At 39.5% G+C, this 20,437-nt stretch overlaps 1 protein-coding gene and 1 non-coding gene across 2 annotated transcripts; one reads left to right on the top strand and one right to left on the bottom strand.

Moving 5' to 3' along the window:
- The first annotated feature begins 2,742 nt into the window (after positions 1 to 2,742).
- On the top strand, positions 2,743 to 14,446 carry fbxw2 (F-box and WD repeat domain containing 2). The gene is made up of 8 exons (XM_046375676.1): positions 2,743 to 3,294; positions 4,150 to 4,442; positions 6,465 to 6,687; positions 9,627 to 9,821; positions 10,253 to 10,386; positions 10,558 to 10,644; positions 10,808 to 10,977; positions 12,276 to 14,446. The coding sequence occupies exons 2-8, from the start codon at positions 4,176 to 4,178 to the stop codon at positions 12,562 to 12,564; spliced, it is 1,365 nt and encodes a 454-aa protein (XP_046231632.1). The 5' UTR covers positions 2,743 to 3,294; positions 4,150 to 4,175; the 3' UTR covers positions 12,565 to 14,446.
- Positions 14,447 to 15,883: 1,437 nt separating this feature from the next.
- trnat-agu lies at positions 15,884 to 15,957 on the bottom strand. Its single transcript has one exon. It is a non-coding gene; the product is annotated as a tRNA-Thr (tRNA).
- Positions 15,958 to 20,437: the final 4,480 nt, after the last annotated feature.

The raw sequence follows: 20,437 nt of genomic DNA, 5'->3' as shown, positions 1-20,437 counted from the left end.
TTTTCCAAAAACATGGAGAATATTCCCACTTATTACTTGCTGCTTATTACTAACTGGAGGCATACTGACCCTGTTGTAGGAACCATATGTGCTGTGAATGTCCTTAGGTGAACCAGTTAGTCTCTGGCATTGGTGCAGTCCAGTGAGTCCAGGCCAGGTTTTAGTCACTGGCTCATTAATGTCTTCAGCTGCTTTAGTGGCTCCTTTGTAACATGGAGCTTAGCAGTCTGACATCCATCACTTAGCCTGTTAGAGACTTGTTACCCCCCCTTTCCACCACACACACACACACACACACACACACACACACACCCTCCAAACAACGGCTGTGGCTTGCAACGGATTTGCACCCATGAATTCCGTGTTGTGTACAGTAACTGGCACACCAGTAGGATATTATGCGTTGTGCATGTTGGGTATGCTGAATAATGTCAAGACTTTCTAGACGCTCGATTAGTTTGAAAGTAGCACTGGGTTATAGAACTGCATGGGACTCGGCATGTTGCTTCATGAAATACATTTTAAAAAGTTCAGTGTGCGTAATGCTGTGGATTCATGATTCTGAAGGTTTATCAGACACCAAGACATTGCACATTAGTTTATAGTAATACACATCTGGAAAGTTTCAAACAATAATTTTATTCTTTGTTTCAATAATCAAGAAATGTGTGAAGTGCTAGGAATGTGACTAATATAAACCTTATGAAACAAAGCCACAAACACACACACATACGTATGTCAAAATCAAATTAGTTGTTAGAAGTATAAATGAACTATTTTGGTGCAAAATCAACAATTTGGTGGTTAGCACCAGAGGACAGTAAATGCTACATATTGGCATGGTGCACTGTCTGGAAGTATAAAAGCGCTCAATAAATTTAAATTTGAATAAACTGAAATAGCAACGTGACCTTCAGATTGTCAGGTCAGGTCAGTTTTATTTGCATACCCCACAATGACCAATCGCACTTTGCCTCAAGATGATGATGGCATGGATGAAGGAAAAATGAGGGGTTTGCCTCTTTTTTAAAAATAATTATGACTCTATAACTATAATCCTGCACACTGATACTTTCTAAAATCCAGCAAACAAGCAGGCAAACTCAAACTGAGCGGCTGTTGGGTTACACATGGCATCACACAGGCTGTTTTTTTTTCCAGTACGTAAAGTAACACGAATGCAAGCTGTGCTAAAATACAGCATAACAGACGCTAAAGCCCACAGAGAGACGAGACAACCGCAGCAGTTCTGTTGTTCTGTCCTTCTGAGGTTCCTTCCTAATCACAAATAGATAAGCTTGGCTTAATAAACCACACAAGGAGTAAGTGACAAAAATGGCAAACGTTTCTAACACATCTATTAGTCATCCATTGAGTCATCTGAAAGACAGCGCGACTTGCATCTTTGAGGTCGTGTGTTATTCAGCCCAGATCGGTCTACTTGTTTTGGTGTCAGCATTACAGACCAGTTTCCTGTTTACCATGAAGAGCTGATCAGGGCAGGTCATGTGCAGAACAGCACAGATGTTATGTTAACAAGCTTACCAAGTGTTTTTTCTTATTTCAGTAGAAACCCTGACAGGAGCATCTTCCATATATCCACAGTTCAGTCATGAATCATGCAGTTATTTATGCACAGCAGTGCACATTTGCCAGGGCCTTGATTCAATTTAATCTGACTACTAAAGGAAGGGTTCACATTAATGTGTATCATTAGTAACTGTCAATCAGCCGTAATAAAGTACAGCTTTTACCGGAATGACTTTTATCCCAAGCAAACACCTACTGAGGCCTAATGAGAAAGTGAAAATTGTTGAAATTCTTCACCAGGTTGTAGTTCCTTGACTTGGCAGAAACAAAGAGGTGTTAGAGGGGTGCTAGAGTCACCGAAATTCCTGTATTGGCAGTTAGATTTGGACACAAGCCCAGAAATTTGAATTCTTGGGGAAACAAAAGATTTAGTTCAAAGAATACCTAACCTAAACTGAGCCTCTCCAGCATGCAAGCATCAGGAGACTCATGTGAAACGGAATACTTTCTGATATAACAGGAATGACAAATTACTCAGCTTTTAGTTTTAGTCAGTCTCGTCTATTCATTTTAGAAAGGGAAAAATATTAGGCTTTTGGATTTTGTCAAAGCTCATCGAACACTTTCATTGGCAGTATCGCAGACAAGTTCTAAAAATAAATAAATCCGTGAAGATAGCCAAGATTGCCTCCAGTCTACACCATATCGCTTGCCCCAATGTGAAATTTAACCCAACTCACAAAAAATCTTTTCAATAAATCCACAACTTTAGAAGAGACGGCATTAGGAGAATAAAATTTACAATTAACAGGCTGGTTAACATTATGTATTGCTAACTTCATCCTGTCTGATCTGTTAACTGTTAAAGTTTTCTAAATCTCCTAATTTTTTATTTATTTATTTTTTTGGGTGGGGGGGATTCCATGATCTGCTACTGCTGTTGAAAAAAGGTCTGGAGAGAAAGGGGATCACAGATCTCTGTTTCAGGGTCCTGCCTTAACGTCCAGAGCCGTCTGCGCCTAACCATAACCGATCTTATTCATCATACATAATCCTTATCAACTCAGCCAACGAAGGTAACTTGTACTAGCCAATCAGAGGCAGAGTAAAGCGGGTCATGACTTCGTCATCCTGGGGAAAAAAAACCCCACTGGAGCCCCGGTCATATATTTCACACCGTTCCACATTGTGCGCGACACCGGAAGTGTACCTGAATACAGGTCTCACAGCTCTGTCTTACAGGCAAATCAGATTTTAGGAAGACAAAATGAAAGGGCAACTGTAAAGCGAAATGAAATGATTACCTCTCTGTATTAGATACATATGCAATGAATGTAGGGTGAAATAACTTTCATTTCAGAACATGTCAACGTCACGCCTCTGTTTTGAGGGAAGAGTTTGCAAATAGTCCAAAGGCGCCTCCTGTAAGACTATACTGAGGGGGAACACCAACAATCCAAGGAGAGCGTTTCCATTATCTTTTGGTTTTTATGCTGTCAGAACCGGCCATCCTGCAATCCCACTACCTAAAACCCCTTGCTTGGGAAATGAGTAGAAGACCACTCCCTTAGAAACATGATGTAATTCACAATAAACAGAATCAGATACTCTTATCATGGTCGTTAGCTAACATTAGCTACGAAGCTAGGTTGCTTGGACAATCCCTTCAACTTGCTTGCTGACAGGTTAGCTTACGACAGCTAACTTCGCTATGTGAACTGAGCCCGGAAAGTGGCGATAAAGAAAACTCCCTGCAACTCTCTGGTTGGTGGATATTTTGTGCTTATATTTCAATTCATTTTTTTTAACTAGTAGATACTGATCATTGATTGCGTGGTTGAAATCAGTCGTAGATCACTTGCCATTAAATTCTAGTAGTGATACTTCGCTAACGTTTGCTACAGAAGTTGCTAACTAGCCAGGTAGCTTGCGTGGACTCAATAAGCATACACAGTTGCTTGTAAAAGTAATTGCAGTTTAAATCCAGTAAATTAAGCGTATCAGATACACACATGGGTGACCTAACAGGCCAGCGCTGTTTCATGATTTTTCGCTTAGGTGTAGCTAGGTACCGTTCAGCTGTCTGAAGCCTGACGTTAAAGCTTTCAGGCATTTTTGTGTCCATTTTTAACAGGTTGAACTTGTTGACCTGGTTCAAATTGCCCAGTTATTGATGTATGGCCGTAGTTATGTGACATATCGGGCTTGTAATATTGCTGACTTCTACATGTCCTTATTGAGAGATTTATGAGTGAATCTGTGTTATCCACTTTAATGTAATATTTTCAGGTAAACACGTTTAGCTGGAAATCAGTTTTACTAAACACCTCTCTGTTTTGTTTTCTGCTTCAGTCTCAGTCAGAACTGAACTGTGAATTAATTCATCACCAGTGGATTAAAGTCAAACGGTTGTACGTTTGTTATAGCTTCTCAAAATTGGATATTATTTCTGTTTTTGTTTTTGTTTTTTTTTAAATTGCAAACTGAATGTCCTTTGGGTTTTTGACATGTCCTGGAACGCTTTACTTGTCCCAAGCGTGTTCTTATTCTGTGGCTGCTCTTGCCATTAGTGTTATCTTGAATGAATGTCTGAAGTCCAACTCTGCATTGTTCTCGTAGGTGTTGCAGGTTGCTCTCATGTGCCCATGGAGAAGGCGGCCTTTGAGGGGTGGCTGGAGTCAGTCTCCGCCGCTTTCCTTACTTTAAACGACCAGCAGCGCAACCAGTCTCTGGACCACCTCATATCTTTAAGTGGTGCCGTCCAGCTCCGTCATCTGTCTAATGGACTGGAAACGCTGCTCAAGCGCGACTTCCTGCGCCTCCTTCCTCTGGAGTTGGCCTTCTACCTGCTGCGCTGGCTGGATCCCCAGACCCTGCTTACCTGCTGCCTGGTCTGCAAACAGTGGAATAAGGTAAAGATTGTGATTCCTGTTGAGTGGTAGACTACTACACTGCCGGTCAACAGGGAGGCTTCTCATTTGTCTTAAATCTTTGTTTTACCTCACTTGCCTCAGTCCCTTTCATATAAGATGTGAATGGTGAGGAAATGTCAGGTGAGGTCCATTTCTGACGAAGGCTGCACAGTTCGATATCCTGCCAGTGTGCGGCACACAAACAGTTTATGAATTATTCCTGGAAATCAGAATACTGTCAGCCAGGGCCGGGCTGAAAGTGAACTCCCGTTATCCTCTAAAGGTAAGGGAATTGTGGAATGTGCGACAAGCTGCTGCCAGTGATTTGTTGCTGGTAATTTATAGCACTCACAAATGCAGACCTGTATTAAAGAGGTTTTCAGGCAGTTACCAGGTTGGGATTTTTCTTTTTTTTTTTTAATGCAGTAAGTTGTCCATGTAGCAGTAAATTGAAGTGAAAGTCAAAGTGAAGTTCTTGTGTGTCGTCTCCCAGCTGCTGGAAAGGTGAAGGGGTTTTAATCCCGATGCAGGAATCGACTTTGCCTGGGTGGAAAACAAACGTTTCCTCTGCTCACCAACTTTGGTCTGGAAACTAAGCGGGAAAGACTGGCGATTGAAATAGATTTTTGTTATTATGAGTATATCAATCTAATTGTGCCGTGCTTTTAGATTGCTGCTCGACTGTTCCTTTAACACGAGTGCATGTCTCCCTTTGAGTGCTATTAAAACACTGTTTTTAAACAACAAATGTGGATTGAAGTGAAATAAAAACATGCTATAAATTTTGGAAGTGAAAACATTTATCCTTTTTCAATAAATTTTGACTTTTGGACTTTGCAAGTTATTGGAAATGTTTGGATTCCACAAATCAGTGTAATCCACAAATTGTTTATTAATAACAACATTAATATCCTGAACTTAGTCTGCAACATTGCAGAAATACAAGGTTTAAACAGAATTAATGTGTGCAAAGGAGAAAAAGCAAGCTGTGCAGTTCCAGTGTTAGTTTAGAATTTGAATGTTAACATTCCGAACTGTTTGGTTCAGCTCAAATCTCATCAAAACTTTGCTCAGTTATAGTCGCAGGGTAATTGCTGGGAGCTGTTAGCGCGAGGTCAAGGAACTTTTTTTGTCATTATAACCACGAGTATCCCTGCAGTACATAGAGTGAATGAAACAACGTTCCTCCAGGATGCTACATAAAAATACACATCATAAAGCAAAAGATACAGAGTTCAACATAAAGTGCAAACACAGAAGACATACTGTGCAGAGTGGTTGTTAAGGGACATGCAGTGCATTGTGGGCATTTCGTGATCCAGCACCTCTGAAGCAATTTACACAGTTAAACCTCTGGTTTCTTCAGGCTTCAATCATAGTCAGGATGCTCCTCAAACTGGCAGCAATATTTAATATATAGGATGATAAATATTGTTGTTTATCAGTTGGCTGTCACTATATGTGATTTCAGTTTTCACACTTTTTAACTCATACAGGCTGCATTCATGTCCGTATTTTTATGGGCTAATTATCCTGGCTGACTTGAATTCACGTTTTTGATACTGGCCAAAATGCAGCCATAGCACAAAGTACTGAAATTAATCTCCTGGTTTACAGTCACATTTTGGCAGTTTACACTGTGTCATTTAGGCAAAGCCATTGGAAGTCTTTGACCTCTTTGCTAAATGAAGCAAGGCTTCTGTAGAAAAATGTACTTATATCTCTCAAAATAAGATACCACTCTGGTATGATGTTGGCCCTAGTATCAAAAATTGATGTTTTTATGCTAATTGTTGCAAATTTGCAAAAAATAAATGAATGCATTTTTAAATATATATACATGTGTTGTATACAAGAACAAAGAATGAAAATACATTCAATAATAATACATCATAAATACATTTTTTACAAAGCTGCCTGATATGATATTATAGGTAAACCCAGAAATAATACTGGTGCTGCATGTCATGTCACCCTTTCTAGTACTCAAGTACATTCCAACAGGCATCCTTCTTCTTGCAGGTGATAAGCTCGTGCACGGAGGTGTGGCAGGGTGTTTGTCGGGAGCTGGGCTGGAGGATTGATGAGTCCATTCAAGATGCATCACACTGGAAGGGGGTGTACCTGAAGGCTAAACTGCGTATGATGCAGCTGAAGGATCAGGAGGCCTTTGAGACGTCATCCCTCATTGGCCACAGTGCTCGAGTATACGCCCTCTATTATAAAGATGGCCTCCTCTGCACAGGTACGACGTAGCTCTGGTTCGTTTTTACTGCGTAAAAGGATGAAATCAGGCTTAAGTTATATAAATAGATGTTGAAAATCTCTCTTGGAAGATTTGATTGTAGGTTTGAGTCAACACCTTCCTGTCACAGCTTCAGCCTGAACATGATCAGTTTCACATGTATAGGCTCACTGTATTGCTTTATATTATACTGAACCATTTTGTTGAGTTATTGCATTTTCTATTCATTTCAAGTTTTATTAGCAGGCACAGAGCAACTAAAGTACGGACCAAAATATCTGTCTCTTTAGCTGCTAAGTGCTCCACTATGTTCACAAGCTCATCTCTGAATGTGTCTGTCTGATGCTGAGCAGACAGTGCTCTCAATGAAAACATTTGCCTGCTGCTCCTGGACACAAGAATGATGGGAGTGGAGTTTACAGTCTGTTAAACAACATGAGTGTAACACCTGACTGCCGGATAGCCATGTGATTCTTTCACTCCAAAATAACATGAGCTGAGACAGGAAGAAGTAAGCACGTATCACTATTGTAAATATACAGGCCTATGAAACAATTCACTGCCTTGCTTACAGTATTGCTGTGTAACAATATGTGTGTGTGAACTGTAGGAGCAGCTTTTCATACAGCATGAAGCAGCTGTGGACAACAGATATCGTCAGAATGACTCATATTCATTTAGAGAATGTTACTGCTTTTATATGAAACTGTTTTCTAAGCTGATTTATGTGCATCTACAGAGTGGAGTGTTAACTTGAAATAGTTTATTAACATTTAAGGGTTAATCTCTGTACATCCAAGGGACTTTTCTTTTCTCTAGAAACAGACCTGGTCATGAGACAAACCACATTTTTCCCCTAAAACACCAATAATTCTTTTTAGACTTCCACACTTCAGTGAATCAGAATTCCTTTATTTATTCCCGAAGGGAAATTCTTTTTCGTACAGACATTGCACTTGCAGTTTTCCCTACCAAGAAAGAAAAGTGAAAGGTATAAAAATAGGATAAACAAAAACAAGATAAGTATAAATCTAAAGATACTGGTATTTACATGTGTGAAACTACATATACATTGTATATAAAAGTAATTGTGTCTGTCAGTGCAGAGTTTAGCAGTTTGATGGCGACAGGCAGGAATGATTTCCTGTGTCGCTCTGTGGTGCATCGTGGGAGTAAGAGTCTGTTGCTGAACGAGCTCCTGTAGCTGATCAGCACATTGTGGAGGGGGTGAGAACCTCCCCCCTCTCACCTGTGCAGAGAGGACACCAAAATATCACAAACACAACTCAAACTGGGAAAATACCAAACTGAAAATGATCACAAATACTCTCTTGATTCAGCCAGAGCAGAATAAGTGAAAACACCTGCGGGTTTGTAAAATGGCACTTAAGCTTTCTTGAAAGCCGTGACTTTTCCACATTGACGGGGAAGGACGCGACCTTGTTGACTAGTCATCAGCACTGTATATTCAGTACTGCTGTTGAGTACAGGGCTGTTCAAATTTGGGCACCGCAAAAGAAGTCATATGCTTTGTCCCATTTCCAGTGTACATCCTAACAGTCTGTGGCTGTGAGCACCCTCTGAATTCTGTTTGTGCATTGTGTTTTGGGGCAAAGGTGAGCATCAGTGGCATACTAAAGTATGTATAAGGACTGTATGGAGGATGCTAAATTTTGTCACTTAACGTCTGTGAACGTATTTAAAAAATATCTACTCAGAAACATGCCTGATCTGAGGTATGGGTATATACTACTGCCTTTACCACAAAGTTTTGAAGTTGCAATGTTTAACATATGGGCAGCGTGGCTGTTGAAAACACTGAAAAAAAACCAAGCTAGCATTAGCAACAGAATGTAAAAAAAAAACCAACAGTCTTGATGTTTTGTCAAAAACATCTGTGTGTTTGTGTAGCAGGGGTGTCTGTACTTAAGTTAGCATGCTAATCAGCTAGTCCTGGCCCATCCTGTCTCGTAATAATGCTTTATACTTGTAGAGGTGAACGTCCAATAGTCCCCTGTACTTCCCGCAGGGGGATGTAGATGAGCGTTGAGTTCACAAAGTTTCACAGACTCTCTTAGTGTTAAGTCTGTAAGGAAACAACACATTAAATCAAAGAAGTATTCTTACACCTATTTTCCCGCTTGAACAGAAAAGTACAGTCATACGCCTCCTCAGTTCAAGTCTCTCTCTGTAGCTGAACTGAGTTTAAATGCATATACATTGTTTTTGTCCTCTGCTGCTTCACCTCTAACCTGTCCCCGCCTGCCATGTCTGTACTCCAACTGTACTTTCAAACCTCCCACCACCAGTCTCTGAGGCTGTGTCCCAGTCCGGTGTCCAGCGGTGTTCACTGGACGGCTACTGAGTCCTAGCTAGCTACTGTTAGCTATAGCTACTGTTAGCTCAGTAGCCGTGGCCTAGAGGTTGGAGAAGCGGCTTGTGGTTGGAGGGTCACTGGTTTGATTCCCCCACCGGACGGGCAGGAAAAACTTGGGTGTGGTGGAGTGATTAATGCAACAAATGCTACCCCCCCCCCATTAGCTGGTTGATGTGCCCTTGAGCAAGGCACTTGACCCCCAGTATGCTCCCCGGGCGCTTGATGCTGCCCACTGCTCCTGTGTGTGTTTCACTGTATGTAATTTGCCGGGTGTTGCATGTGTGTGTTCAACTAAGGATGGGTCAAATGCAGAGGATGAATTCAGTGTGTGTATGTAAAAATATATATACTGTCAATAAAGTGATTCTTCTTAGCTCAGTAGCTAACAATAGCTATAGCTACAGCCAAAGATAATTACAGCAGACTTTCAACTAAAGGACATTGAGTCCTTTAGATAGAGGACTGACGCAGGTTGCCCCATGTCACTGTGTCAGTCTGGATAAGGCATAATGGAGTTGTGTCAGAGTTGGAACATTAACATGGCTCTTCTCTTGTTTTTCAGGATCTGATGACCTGTCTGCCAAATTATGGGATGTACGCACTGGGCAATGCATTTATGGAATTCAGACACACACCTGTGCCACCGTGAAATTTGATGAACAGAAGCTAGTGACTGGGTCCTTTGACAACACCATTGCATGCTGGGAGTGGAGCACAGGAGCTAAAATCCAGCAGTTCCGTGGCCACACAGGAGCAGGTTGGTTTAAATATGCAGCAGATATTTCTTCTGGGTCATTTAGAATAATATTTTAAAGCAAACAGCTCCTTTTATTCCAGGCAAGTTATAGTGTTCAACTATAAGTGTATATAAAAATATGTATACGTATTGTCCAAATCAAAAAATTCAAGTGTTTCAGCAGGGCCATACACTCCAACTAAATGTATTTAGGCAGAAAATACGGTTAAAATGTCTCATTTGTAAACTTGAAAAGCAACAAAATGTGTTGGTGTATGATGCAACTTCCAAATGTGTGATTGTTATTTCTATAGAGCCATTTTCCAGTGTTTGACTTCCACGAATTCATTTGACATTCATGACCTTTGAATAAACTTTGTTTTTTGTTTTGTTTTTTGCAAATGATGATTTTTTAAGAAATCTGAGTCCGCAAACATTTTGTGTCTGCTCAGTCTTCAGTGTGGACTACAATGATGAGCTGGACTTGCTGGTCAGCGGCTCTGCAGACTTCACTGTGAAGGTCTGGGCTCTGTCTGCTGGTGCCTGTCTCAACACTCTGACCGGCCACACTGAGTGGGTCACCAAGGTAAGCTGGTCAAGTCATTTGATCCTCGTCATGTGATCCGTTTGTCTTTCTTATAACTTCTTAACTGCATGAGTAAAGTGTTGGAGAATTTAAATTTTACTCATCTGACGTGATCAGAGTTCAACCATGAATTGCTAATGAAACCTGTCTTGTGTTGTTATTTCCCATCAGGTCATACTACAGAAAAGTGAAGTAGAATCTATGGTGCATAGTCCCGGTGATTATATCCTCCTAAGTGCTGATAAGTATGAAATTAAGGTAACGCTCTTTTCTCCAGCAGTTTGTTCAATCTTCACTTTTCAAGAGTAAACAATATAAATCATTTAAAGTTTTTATCGTTGTTCTTGGTGTTGTTCTACATGTGTGAGCTGCCATACCTGAGTCCACAACATATGGAGCAAACACTGTTTTCCCTGTGCAGGTGTGGCCTTTAGGGAGAGAAATCAACTGTAAATGTTTGAAAACGCTGTCGGTGTCAGAGGATCGCAGCATCAGCCTTCAGCCTCGCCTGCAGTTTGACGGACGCTACATCGTCTGCAGCTCTGACCTCGGAGTTTATCAGTGGGACTTTGCCAGTTTTGAGATTCTCAGGTAACTGGTTTGCACGATAAGTTGTTCTTTAAGTATCATGTAGAAGCTCAGTTTATTCGGGGGTAGGTTAGCGGTGTTACCGTCATCATCAGTTAGTCATATACACACGCTGTAGTTTTAAGAGATGTCTAAAATTATGAATAACCCACACACAAAAATTACTAGAACTAAAAGGCCAGATTTTCCTCTTTGGTTGTGAAAAATAAACTATATCACAGTTTACACAATTTTGTATGAGAAAAACTTGAGGAAGAGCAGCTGTAGCTCAGGACATAGAGCAGCAGTCCACCATATGGAAGGTAGGTGGATGAATCGATCTGTAGAACTGTCCTTGGGCAAGACTGAACCCCTTGGGTTCGCCAGGTCCTGCTCAAGGTTTCTTCCTGTTAAAAGGGAGTTTTTCCTTGCCACTGTCTGCTTGCTCGGGGGTTCAGGCTCTGGGTATCTGTAAAGCACATAGAGACAATTCTGACTGTATAAGGTGCTATATAAATAAATTGAATTGAAATGAATTGAACTCCGAATTGCTCCCAGTGGCTCCTCCATTGGTGTGCGATTATTGGTTTGAATGGTCACGATGAGCAGGTGGCACCTTGAAGTGACATCCTCTGCAGCCAGTGTATGAATGTTCGTGCGAGCGGGTGAATGCTGGCTTGTGTTGTAAAGCACCTTTAGTGGTCACTCGGACTGAAAGAGGACTGTGTAAGCATGGCATCACGCAAAACTCTACCTGTAAAACAAAAAATTCCACTCATTTTTTGTCACACTGTGGTTGGAGTTTTGGGTTGTGCCAAGAGAGCCTCAGTCTTTGGTACAAACAGTGAGAAGACCACAGCAGTTATGAGGAGAATTCATAGGCCTGGATGATCTCCATAGTTGAGAAATCTTACAAATTACCTCAGCCCTGGTGAATTTCTAAGCATACTGTAAAATGATATAAGTAACTGATGGTTGTCTTGTTCTATAAATCTGTTGCACCTGCTTTTGTTTGGTAAAGTAAAATATGTCAGATAAAGTTGGGTGTATGGCTCATTTTCAGTTAATTATTTGTTTTGTTTTTTTTTAATTAAAAAATTTAATAATTTCTTTTATTATGAAAGTAAAATTTTGCATTGAAGTAAAGTTGATTTTTGTTTATATATGCTGTCAATTATAGTTCTTGGAAAGAAAATTGGAATCAGGAAAAATCGGAAATTCTAATCCACCAAGAAAACTGCAATCAGTGCACCTCTAATTGTCAGACAGTACGACTGTACTACTTCCAGCTCTCTTAATCTAGCATGTTTTTATGTTCCCAGGGTGATAAAAACGCAGGACCCAGCTAACCTGTCCCTGCTTAGCTTTGGCGAGGTGTTTGCGCTTCTTTTCGACAACAACTTCCTTTATGTGATGGACCTGAGGACAGAGGATATCTCGGGCCGCTGGCCTCTACCAGCATACAGAAAATCCAAACGAGGATCCAGCTTCCTAGCCGGTGTGACTTCCTGGCTTAACGGCCTGGACGGGGGCAATGACTCTGGACTGGTGTTTGCCACCAGCATGCCTGACCATAGCATTCACTTAGTACTGTGGAAAGAGAATGGATAGAAGCAAACAAGAACTCCACTTCTCACACTGCTTGCGAGCCACAGTAAAATGTACTCTGGAATATATGAACATGAACAGCCAAGATAAATCATGCATGGACCAAAGCATTTTATTTTTATCTGTTTCTTCCTCAGCATACAGTCCTCCCCTAAACATAAACATTCACAGATGGAAATGGAAGGCAAACTAAGAGAACTAATGTAACGATTGCTGACGTGCTGCACTCAGTGTTAGATGAGCACTTGCTCCTGATTTCCTCTGCAGAAACCTGTAAGCCTCTCATTGTTTTTTTCTTTTTTATCTTGGACAAAGTCGGAAACGGACTTTGTGAAAGCCAAAAACTATGAATACAAAAACTAGTTTCAAAGATTCCAAAATCAAAACAATATAGAAAGTCCCTTGTAATAGACTTCAGCATGGACGTGTTGATGTTTTTGTCAGATTAGCTCTTCGATCACTTTGGCATTGTGCTGTCATATTTGTAGTCAGTCTTTTATCTAGTCTTTTTAATTATTCCAACTTTGCCCACTTACCTATCAGGATAAGACTATGTCAAATGTGCTGTAGCTAGGACATGTCCAATGCCAAGATGGTCATCGATCTTATTTGCCAAAACCATGATTTCCTTGTCGAAAAGTGAGATTGCCTTAAACGCAGTTGTAAATAATGGATAACATCTCCTTTTAATGTCAGGTTGTGACATCAAGGGAGGTATTCTTTGAGGTTTTTACAGACCATCCCCAAGGAAGCTGTATACTGTCTTGGTTGTTAAAAAGTGATTTGGTACATTGTCCTGTACCATGTAAAACATTGTGAGATTTCATGTATTTCACTGAATATGCTTTTCTAAGGGATGTCTGGTTTAAATGTCAGCTTGAGAAATGTGATGTGCCTTTTCAGTTCATTTGATGTTACAGACTAGAAACCCTTGATAACTTCGGCACATTGCGGTAATGTGATGACTGCATTGTAAATCTTACTTTTACGTTGGATTTTTCAAATTAACTGTGCTCTAGCAGTATAAGATGTCTGTAATTTTATAGTTATCTACCTGACATGACTTTCTCAGTGAATTGCTTTTATGAATCATTGACTGTGTAAAACATCAGGTTTATTTTTCTAAAGGCCTCAGTGCATTGCACAGCTGAGGGAGTGACTTGGCAAGGGGTCGGTTGGACATGTAATTACTATTTTAGACTTTAAAGAAAATATGAATTGGTGTTTTCCTGGTATAACCAGAGAAACTATGTGAAATTGCACCTCATTCTGTGCGTCGGTTTTAACATCATGTCTCAGCTTGGTTTTCTACTTCTTCAGCACTGAGTCTTCAAAACCATAAATGAGTGCTTTCTCCTGAATTATCATTGATGTCTTCCCTTACACTCGGCAGGCCACAGTTCAGCATAGATTGAAATTTATCCATCTGCACCAAACCACAGTTATGATAGATCAGTTTTTTTATTGCATACACAGCCGGAAACCTGTCTCTGATATGGATAATTGTATACAGCAGATGTACACACTGTTCTTAGTCTAGCTTTTTCAAATCTAATGAAAACACCACCAATATAATGTATTCTGTACTTCTGTCTAACCATTGCACCACATTATATCCTCCCAGCACTCAGTAAAAATTGAAAATACGGTAATATTATTTGTATATAAAGTAATACATTGAAATTGGCCAGCAGAAATGTCAAATGGTCATTGAAGTTTTTGTTGATGGTAAGAGTCAATTGCCATTGCATTCAATCTGTGCACATTGTTATAACTTCACAGAATCGCCTGTTACACTGTCTTAGCTCTTTGGTCACTTGCATCAGTCTACAATCAGCTTCAATATTGCAGTCTTTCAAATGAATAAAAATAGCGAATACAACTAGTTAGCTAGTTGTCTGTGTATTTAGTCAGCGATCACCTCGTTCATACATGTTTTTAGCCACACTAGCAGAACTACTAACATTGCTTTAGCTGTACATTTTGTAATAGTGCTAATCTGCAATTGCTAGCATGCTACAGGGCAGCGTTACAGAGCCCCTAGTCTCATTTTTAAAAAAGCCAAAGTGTGACTTGTTAGCATTAAAATGGTATTTTGTCCACTATTACAGTAGCTAATTTTTCACAACAGTGTCTGAAAAGGTCATTAGTATGATAATATGCTGGTTTTATCCTGTGGAAATTTATGCATCAGGATTGTGCAGAAGTATGACAGCATCCTTATTGGTCACAGTTTAAATGCTCTTATACTATTACTTCATCGCAGCAGTCAGAGTTCCTTTACATGGACTTGACTTCCTTATAACTGACTCCTAATAGGGAGCATGTTAACCTCTAGTAGACTGTTCAAGTCCATCCATCCATCCATTTTCTATACCGCTTATCCGTCTGGGTCGCGGGGGAGCTGGAGCCTATCCCAGCTGACTACGGGCGAGAGGCGGGGTTCACCCTGGACTGGTCTCCAGTCAATCGCAGGGCCAACACACAAAGACAGACAACCACACACTCTCACACTCACACCTAGGGGCAATTTAGAGTAGCCAATTAACCTAATGTACATGTTTTTGGTATTGTGGGAGGAAGACGGAGTAAAACCGGAGAAAACCCACGCAGGCACAGGGAGAACATGCAAACTCCACATAGAAGGAACCTGGAACCCTCTTGCTATGAGGTGACAGTGCTAACCACTGCACCACCGTGCCGCCCTGTTAAAGTCAAATTTTCAATTCGATTTATTTATTATAGCACCAAATCACAGAAAAGTTGTCTTACGCTACTTTCCAATTACAGCAGGTCTAGACAAAACTCTTTAATTTAGTTTTTAGTACTGAGAGACCCAACAAAACCCCCATGAGCAAGCACTTGGTGACAGTGAAAAACTTGCTTTTAGAAAGCAGAAACCTCTGAGCAGACCCCAGCTCTATGTGGGTGGCCATCTGCCTTGACCGGTTGGGTTGGGTGAGAGAGAGAGAAGAGAATGAGAATCAGAATCAGAATCAGAAAAGACTTTATTGCCATGTAAGTGAACTAGGAATTTGTCTTGGTGATTGGTGCATACATAGAACATAACAGTAACATATAATTGAAGAATAAAATAAAAAATAAAAATAAAATAGAATAAGGTAACACAAAATAAAATAAGTGACATAAGTGAAATAAATATTTTTCTGGAGGTAGTTCAAAAGTAAGGTAGTGCAGGGTGGAGTATAGTGCAAGTGGGTGAGGTAGACAGTGCAAATGTACAGCAGGTGGACAGTGAATGAGCAAAATCAATTGCTAAGGTGCAAGGCAGCATGTTAGTCAGTTGGTGTTCAACAGTCAAAGGCACTGCTGGGATTTGAACCCAGGATCTCCTGTTTACTAGACAGGCGCTTTAACCAACTAAGCCACAGCGCCGGAATAAGAGGGAGGGGAGGCACACAGACATAGATTTGTAGCAACTGTAATAGTAATGTAGTGGAAAGATAAAATGATAGTGATGGTAGTAAAAAAAGATACTGACTGTCACCTCATAGCAAGAGGGTTCCAGGTTTGAATCCCGGTCTGGGCCCTTCTATGTGGAGTTTGCATGTTCTCCCTGTGCCTGCGTGGGTTTTCTCCGGGTTCTCCGGCTTCCTCCCACAATACCAAAAACATGCACATTAGGTTAATTGGCTACTCTAAATTGCCTCTAGGTGTGAGTGTGAGAGTGTGTGGTTGTCTGTCTTTGTGTGTTGGCCCTGCCATTGATTGGCGACCAGTCCAGGGTGAACCCCGCCTCTCGCCCGTAGTCAGTTGGGATAGGCTCCAGCTCCCCCACGACCCTGATGGATAAGCGGTATAGAAAATGGATGGATGATTCACAGACTTGAGTACCAAATGTGATTGAAAATGTGTTAGAAGTGTGAAATTTACCACTGGTGATGGGGATGTTGTTGAGTGGGGGCTTTAAGACAGTAACATATAAATGACACAAAGTCAAAAACTTTCTGTACATAAATTTTATTCCCAATTCAGTGTTGGAAGCTGAAAAATACAGCAACATATAGCAATGCCAAGGTTAAAAAAAAACAAAAAAACAAAAAGCAAAACAGACTGATAATCACGAGCCAGTGGTTATCTTTTTTCACATATACAACACTGGAAACTTTGCACACAAAAAAAACAACATGCAATGTCCCATAGAACACAACCTGTTGCTCAGAGCATGGGATTAAAAAAGAAACATGTTTAGATTTGACATATACAAGTATCAAAACAGTTTCATGAAATTTCTTAAACACTTGATGGAAACAAACTGAAAAGTAATACTAAAATGATATATGTTATCATGAACACATTGATGCCAACATACACTACATTAGCATCAAATGTACTTGGATAATCAGTTATTTAAAAAAAAACAAAAAAAAAAAACTGTCACTTTTCTAAATGAGTAATTTGTAAGATAAATGTTTGGTCAAGCCATGTTTGGAAAACTGCTGACATGGTTGTGGGATGTTTTTAATTATTTGGGGAATAAATAATAGAAAATGCACATTTTAAACTCACTTATCTGATACAATTGAAAAAAGCAGCATTTCATTTTAGTCTGCGTACTGTTTTGATCATTCAAAGATCCATCAAAACTGGCCATAAAAAAACATCACATTTACTATAACAAGTTATTTTATAGAGGTAAGTAAATGAAAAGTGTGGCAGCACGTACTTGGCATCAAACTGATAAGTCAAATCAAGCTAAATCATGGCTGTAGTTCTTCACACAATATTTTGATTCTTTGGCTCATGATTTACTGGATCTTACGTGTAAAACTGTTTGTGTGTGCTATATGCTGCATTCCTTTAGTGTTATCTAACACGTGTCGACAAGCAGGATGCCACTGAACACATGAACCGTATGTCAGATACTGTGATATTAAGTAAAATCAGCAGTGACTGAACAAACCACAAGAATGATAGAAAGATTAGAAGAGAAATTAAGAGAGCTAGTTGCCTTTTCCTGCCATGACCTTAGCATTAGCAATATATGGCAGAATGTAGTGAGAGCAGCCCTGATCTGCCCTGTGGCATATACACTTTTTAATACCCTTTGTTAGGGTTGGATGTTTTGACTTTGATTACTTATTATGAACAATAAATAAGAAATAAACAAGATGATATGTCAACTGTGTGAGATTTCATCATACCATTTACACTTGTGGAGCTTCCGCCTGTGGGAGCACTGACCATTGTGACTACGATGGTGAAAACTCTATTCCTGTCTGCTTATTTTATCCATGAACAATTGTTGAGAATATGTACTATATCAAAATGCGAAAGGTTCTATGTACAAAATGATGATGCAGTTCCATTTCTGTGATCCTACTGCTGGTAAATGCACAGTGAATGTTGGTAAAATATTAACATGGCAAATATTGTCTACACTACCCAGGTTGGGTGTTTAGCCAAACTAGAGTGCTAAGACTAGAAGCAAGGGGAAACAGCTGGGCTTGCTACATCACATGATAACCTCCCAGCCCTCTCACACCGTCTTTATTCAGCTCATGTAGAAACAGAAAGCGAGACATCGTGGTTCCTCAGCTGGGCACAGTTAAGATCATGCAGCTACTCAATACCAAAACAATACTTTCTGATAGCTTTCTTTTGGAGATGCAATATTTTTTGTTAAAATAAATGTAAAAAAAAAAAAAAAAAAAAAAAGCACAAGCAGCAACACAAACATTTTGCCTAAATAAAATATACACACAATCTTGATCGAACCAGAAAATATCTAATAACAAGTACAAGTAAACAAGATTACAACGCAACCAGACACTCAGCGCCACTTTTACCTTTTTTTCAACGCCAACACATTTTGGTCGAAACTAAAAAAAAAAAAAAAAAAGTATTTATGTTTGAGACGACGCAGTCCTCCACACAGCATCTAGAAGTCCCTGTCCTCTGTGTGGGACTGTCGGGTTTGAACTCTGGTAACTTTGAATGTAACCCCAGTGATACTAGGCCTACCTTGTAGACTGCCTTGTGACATGTAAATGGGGCAGCTCTGATGCTGCTTGAAGGCACAGATGACAAAGCTAGGCTAGCCTAGGCTGGACTTTTACCGACACTGCCCCCAACTTTGGTACAATTCACCAGTCTGATGAGAGACTTACAGCAGACGGTGTAACCAAGGACTTTAACCAGGTTACTGAGCCAAACAGTACTTTTTCAGCCCTGACACCTTCTCTGCATCTGCTATGATTGAAACAAAAAAAGGTTTCATCTTTATTAAACTGCTGGGGTGGAATACAGCTGTATGAAATAAATATCGATTTTTACGCCTGACTCTGGCCAAGATATTAAACAAGCGTATGCTGTTACCTGGACATGTTCAACTGTTTCTTAAATTTGATGTATTTAAGGTTTACTCTTCAAATAGCAAAGAATAACAATGTTGAATATATGGAACACCAACAGCAAAGTGACATCAAAATAATAATAATCAAAAGCGGCTTCATTTAGAATTAAAAATGTGTGTTACGTTAGTCAATGAGCAACACCTTATTTAACTCAACTACAATACCAAAGAAGTACAATAGAAAGTATATATATATATATATAAAAAAAAACAGGCTCAGTCATTCACAGGTCACAAGAGGTAAGAATGGACAATTTATGGTATATTTATGAGGACTGCCTAATCTACCCAAGTGATCAGAGGAAAATTATAGTTTTAAATGATCCCAGGCAAACATTGGTTCCCATTGATTCTGAAAGCGAGTCTATTAGCAGACCGCTGAAGCTTTTCCAGGGTGTGTATCCCATTACATGAAATCTGCACTCGTGAAAACTCTACAGTACATTAGATCATAACAATAATGTAACAATCACAAGAATTAATACAGACTTAATGTAGGGCTTAGCCGATTTTTAAAGTCACACCTAGGTCTGATTCTTCATTCTTATGCTTTTAATTAATTACTTATTGATCTTCATAATTATGTGTGTTTTTATTCGACTCTAATGTAATGCTCTGTAAAGCGCATTGATCAACATTAAAAACATGTGGCTTTATGAATACATTGACTTGACTTGAAAAAAACAATACTGATATTTAGAAAGTTTTAAAAAAAAAATCCTATTGCAATCAGCTGAGTGTTTTTTATTTTTTTAAATGCAAAAGATAAGGAAATGGTTTTGCAAAGGTTTGTTTTAAAGAAGAAGATATGGAGTGAGTGAGACATTTTACAGTGTAAGAGTCTACAGCCATACTATCATACAAGCAATGCTTTGAAGTAATGCTGATGTTTAGCAGGTATAAGCTGACCATATTCACCACCTTAGCTTAGCGTGTTAACACACTAATGTGCTAAGTAGTACTAAACTAGTACATCTTAGGATGATAGAAAGTTTTGCAGGTATTTGGTCATAAATCAAAGTACTGAATAAATTACTTTGTCATGAGGAGAACATGAATGTCTGGAATAAATTTTCATGAAAATTCATCTTCAACAGAAAAACTACTCTCTGGTGGACTAACGATGAAATGTGTCTAAATCACCTCATATCCTTGACTTTTCTTTACTGACCATACCGTATTGATCTACTGACTGACATACAGTACAGTATATTCCAAAACCAATATATCTGAATATATATATATATATATATCTTGGGCAATATTGGTCTAGTTTACTCTAATCCTCACTGTTATAGATTACAAGACTCAAGCAAAAGTTTGCCAATTGGTTTTCCTACCCTACAGAGATTACTGGAATCCGCTGAAAGTCTGAAACAGTAAAATAGTAAATTCCAAGTTCTGAACCACAGGAACGTGACGTCGTCATGACTGCATTCATCTGAATAACAATTAAAACAATACTGGAGAAAAAAAAATGCACTAAAAATTTTAGTAAAG

Source organism: Scatophagus argus, chromosome 20 (genome assembly GCF_020382885.2).
Source record: "Scatophagus argus isolate fScaArg1 chromosome 20, fScaArg1.pri, whole genome shotgun sequence".
NCBI classification, from domain to species: domain Eukaryota; kingdom Metazoa; phylum Chordata; class Actinopteri; family Scatophagidae; genus Scatophagus; species Scatophagus argus.
The sequence above is the reverse complement of the archived record's forward strand: the minus strand, read 5'-3'. Positions and strand labels throughout refer to the sequence as shown.

Excerpts from the sequence above, each read along its gene's own strand:
- fbxw2 (XM_046375676.1), top strand. The coding sequence starts at position 4,176 with ATGGAGAAGGCGGCCTTTGAGGGGTGGCTGGAGTCAGTCTCCGCCGCT. Across the intron at positions 4,443-6,464 it reads TCTGCAAACAGTGGAATAAG|GTGATAAGCTCGTGCACGGA; the intron begins GTAAAGATTGTG and ends TTCTTCTTGCAG. Across the intron at positions 10,387-10,557 it reads ACACTGAGTGGGTCACCAAG|GTCATACTACAGAAAAGTGA; the intron begins GTAAGCTGGTCA and ends ATTTCCCATCAG.